This window comes from Hibiscus syriacus, unplaced genomic scaffold (assembly GCF_006381635.1).
Source record: "Hibiscus syriacus cultivar Baekdansim isolate YM2019G1 unplaced genomic scaffold, ASM638163v2 tig00110610_pilon, whole genome shotgun sequence".
Lineage (NCBI taxonomy): Eukaryota > Viridiplantae > Streptophyta > Magnoliopsida > Malvales > Malvaceae > Hibiscus > Hibiscus syriacus.
The window spans coordinates 2,705,610-2,710,401 of NW_024062800.1; the positions used below are offsets into that span (position 1 = coordinate 2,705,610).

At 33.8% G+C, this 4,792-nt stretch overlaps 1 protein-coding gene across 1 annotated transcript; it reads right to left on the reverse strand.

Moving 5' to 3' along the window:
- Window positions 1–2,941: 2,941 nt before the first annotated feature.
- Window positions 2,942–4,107, reverse strand: LOC120135622. The gene is made up of 2 exons (XM_039151871.1): window positions 3,728–4,107; window positions 2,942–3,566 (listed from the first exon to the last, which is right to left on the reverse strand). Exons 1-2 carry the CDS (start codon window positions 4,105–4,107, stop codon window positions 2,942–2,944), a joined length of 1,005 nt encoding a protein of 334 aa, XP_039007802.1.
- Between the last annotated feature and the right edge of the window lie 685 nt (window positions 4,108–4,792).

Genomic DNA, 4,792 nt, shown 5'->3' on the forward strand with positions numbered 1-4,792 from the left:
GGTCAAAAGGAGCTAAGCCAAGGAGGGACAAGGTAACCGTAGAACCACCAATGGGCAAGGTGAGAAATAAGCAAATGACTTCGAGTAAGAAATACCAACACAATAGAAGGAAACAAACTTCTAGAAAGAATAGTTGGGGTAACAAGGGAGTATTTAACTTCAGAAAGAAATGTTCGATGCATGGAGTGTCAGACTTCATAGAGAAAGAAGAGATGACACATTTTAGAGGAAATGCAATAGAAAGGGAGGTACATCTCGAACATAATTCTAGTGTTTTTTATTTTGATTTGTCATCTTTAATAAGTATAGGTGTTGAGTAACCTAACCATCCATGTGGAACTTACTTAGTCACAGAGAAGACCTAGAAGTGTCAAGAAGCGTTTAAGGTCATACTTTTCGTTAGACCTTAACTCTGATATTGCAATAGTTTGGGCTGGAAGGTTCTGAGGGTGTGACACTAGCATCAAGGAGATGCCACAAATCCAAGATAAAGCAAAACTAGATACCCACACCAACTTTGATTTATGAATTAGGGGTTGAAACCACCTAATAGAAATGCCCAAATCCAAACAAGATAGCATGAAACAATAGATTAAGATATAATTAATTTTTATTTAGTGGTTAATTGAAACTAAATAAGAGATTAAGATTTAATTAATTTAATTTTAAATTTGACAAAAATAATTAAAAAAACATATGTGGTTTAAAATATAAATCCAAAATTTGATCAAACGTTTAATGAGATAAAAAAATAGATCTCTCAACCAAGATCATAAATAATTTTTTAATTAACTAATTTCTAATGCATAACTTTTAATTTTAAAATTTGATTTGAAAAGTAATGAAGAATTAATCCGTACCTAATTTATAATGCATAACTTTAGATATTATTAGGGAATCATATTCTATATGATTAATTTATTTTTTGAAAATAAATTCAAATAATTTCATTCTTAATAATTTGCCATCACAAGAAATTAGACACACTAAATTATCAATTTTGAAGGCAATTACTAACCACATTAATAACTGTGCTAGAATTTTTAAATACAAAAGTGAGAAGTAGAATTTTTATTTTGCACGAATAGAGTGACCTCCTCAATAGTAAATGAATTATTGTTATTCTTTAAGGTTCTGAGTTCGAGCACCAAGAGTAACAGGGGTATGAGCCTTCATTGTCAAAGGATTGAGATTTATCTTTAAACAGATACTATCTTGTATCTACCCATGTTAATAAAAAAACTTAATAAATACAAAAACTAACTATTTAATAATTTATTAGGATTGAATACATATAATATATGCTAGTATTGTCTAATTAAATGAGTTTGAAACATTGATAAATTGAATGAATCCAAATTCAAAGTGATGTATCCCAACAATAATATATATATATATATATATATATATATATATGCTAGTATTGTCTAATTAAATGAGAACTAAGATTCTATTATGAACCCTCTTCAAAATTAACATATACAGTAATATTTCCATTTTTCAACAAAAGTATAAAGGAGTTATTAGTTAATATTGTTTTTTAACAAATACTATCATTTATTTTTTTAAAGTAGTTTTGCATGCTTGAAAAATAAACACATGTAAAATGATACAAAGACTTGAGCCTCATTAAAAAAAAACCTCCTTAATCCTATTTGGAAGAAAAAAGTACACCATGTCAATGTTACATCTCAAGCTTTTACTCATAATGTGATACACATACTGCACATAAACATTCACACCAGAACGTAACATGACCAAACAAAGCTCAAGAACTACACATTCCATCCCTTGGACAAACATTCACACCATGACATCCATTCAATATCTACTACCCACTCACTCGATCAAAGAACATTCAGACCACTGGTGCGCCTCGCCTCCAACCCTTCCTCGACAGACTTGGACAGCACACGACCAACCAGAAGACCATTGCAACTAACCATCAACTTCATCTCTCTCCACTCAACATTCACATCAGTAATCTCAAAATCAAAAAACAAATCTCCAAGGACACACGACATCTCCAAAAATCGCCATTCCTAGAAACCGACTAGCTAGAATCAACCAACTTAAAGAAATTCTGCAATTAAATTACTATATCAACACTCCTAGCAAAACACAATACCCATGCAACCCACGCTAAACCATAGTCACATGGATCGCGGTACATTCCAGTATGGGAACGTGGAACGGGATCGCCATTCGCTAGGTCCCTAAAATTCGGTACGATGGGTAGACTCATTTCGGATCGCTCCGGTACGATGTACCATATAAATTGGTACGATGTACCAGTTTCTTAGGTTGTTATTTTTCTACATCAAATTTTATAAGTAACTTTAAGACTTCAAATATCTTAGAGTAACTTCAATACTATAGATTTCATTCAGTAACTTCAATACTTCAAAGTTCAAAACAAATTTAACACTTCAAAAGTCAAAAGACTCAAAACAAATTACATAAACTCATAAAGTCATGAATAAACTTAAAACTTTAAAAGACATGATAAAATTAATAAAATTACTCCACCCTTTGATTTTTTTCCTTTTCCATTATCGTTGTCTTCATCCTCCTCCAGATCTTCCCACACCATATCTTCTATCCTTGAGCTTTCCAAGTTTGTAGATTCGGGATCCATATCCCACTTCTTGTGTGGTCCTTCTTTATATGCTTCAGAAAACCTTGAACTCAAGCGGATATTAGAATGAACATAAACAAGTTTGTCCGCCCTTTTACAGTTAAGTTGATTCCTCTTCACACTATGAATGTAGGAATAGGTGCTCCAATTTCTTTCGGCTGAAGAACTGCTTATAGGTTGTCACAAGCTTTTTTTCACCACTTCAGCTAATTCTGGTGTTTCTGCGCCATAAGTAGACCACCAGTCAATTGCTTCCATAGTAACCGCATCCAATTAAGCTGCAGGTAATGAATAAAGACCCTTTTACATGTAAAACGTGGCAAATTGTTCTCGTAACATCCGTTCCTCGTCTCTATTTTCAGCAATGCGACTAAAAGCTTCCATGACACCTTGTACAACCTCTTTATCAAGGTTAGGTGCTTTTTTTCGTATGCCACCCGGTGCTAACGTTTCAAGAAAACGTGTGTCATAAAATCTAGGACTTAAAGCAAATCCCAAACAATGCAAAGGTATGTTCATTTTCTCCCATCTTTTCAATAGAATTTGTTCTACTTGAGGGAAATAAGATGCATTTATACTTTCCTTCATCAAGTCTTTGATTTCTTTAATCATATTATCCTTCTTGTCATATATTTTGCCCATTTTTGGGCCTTCACCATCGCAAAACTTCACCATCAAGAAAATAGGCTTTGTGATTTTTAGAATGTTTTCAACTTCGTTCCAAAAATCATCATCTCTGATAGTGTACACAACAAGCTGTGCAATAGTTCTAGTATGTTCATCGCCTTTTTTTGCCCAATCTCTCCATGAATTTAGAGCAATTGTTGTTGAAAGGGCCTCTCTACAAGTGTTTAACCTCTTCAACAAAATGTAGTGAGAGGCAAAATGGATTTTTGCAATCTTTAGTAGCTCTAACTTAGAATTATCTCTAAAAATGGATAAAGCTTGTCCATGGTTCAAAAAATATTTGACAATCATTTTACCTTTTTTATATGTATCCTCTAGCCAAATAAAATCATTTGCAAGGTCTTTAAAAATCAGGTTTAATGTATGCACACAACATGGTGACAAAAAAATATGCTTGTATACCTTTTCGATTTCCTTTCCCGCAAGTTTGCAATTGGTTGCGTTGTGATGACACTGAGAACATTACTTGGGCCGATAGATTCAATTGCTTGGATAAAAAATTCAACAATTGCTTTTCCAGTTTTCTCCACCCCATAAAAATCTTTGGCATACATGAACATAAAACCACGATTGTTCATAGCAAGAACATTGATTAAGGGTTTTTGTTTGATGTTTGTCAACCCATCAGATATAATAGAAAGACCTTGTGAGTGCCATGTATCTTTAAATGGTGTTAGGTCCTTCTCCATATCTCTAACACATTCATCTAGTAGAACGGTTCTTGCTTTCTCGCTAGATGGCGCTTTATAACCTTCATATGCCTTTCTTATTGCATTTATCATTTCACGAAATTATGGATTACGCAAAACGTTAAACGGGATCCCGTTTGCACACAAAGCCCTCACGATTTTTAAATCTACCGCGCTTCTCTCCATTATAGAAAAAGATTGCTCTAACGGTTTTTTAGAGCTTAAATTCTGTCTTTTTGTAACTATAGAGCTTTTTAACGACTTACAAACTCCTAGCTTTTCGGCATCTTTCATCCTCTTTTGTAACCGTTCATAAGTGTCTCGACCTTTCGCTACAACATGACATCTTCTAATTTCAGCCTTTTTTCCCAATGGGGCTCCAAAGAAGTGCACATGAATTCTAGTGTACGAACTTGTATACTTTCCTTTACAGTGATTGCAAATCCACTGTTTAGCACCTCCTGCATTCTTTCTATTTCATGCACCAATGAAGGTTACTTCATCAAAGAGTGGCTTAACAGGATCATTCTCTTCGATTACTTTTTCTGCATGACTGCCACTGCCCTCATTTGCTGCTGTTGTTTGTTGTACATCATCATTAAGGTCAATGTAACCTTGTGTCTCACTGATTCCAATCTCGTTCTCATCATACTCACTATCTCTTCGAGGATTCTGGCCAAATACCATTGCAGATTTGCAGTGATAAAAAACAAAAATTAAAAAAGAAAAGAAGAGCTTGTGGCTTAGTGAAGGAAATTGAAAGGCCTCTCCATAATTT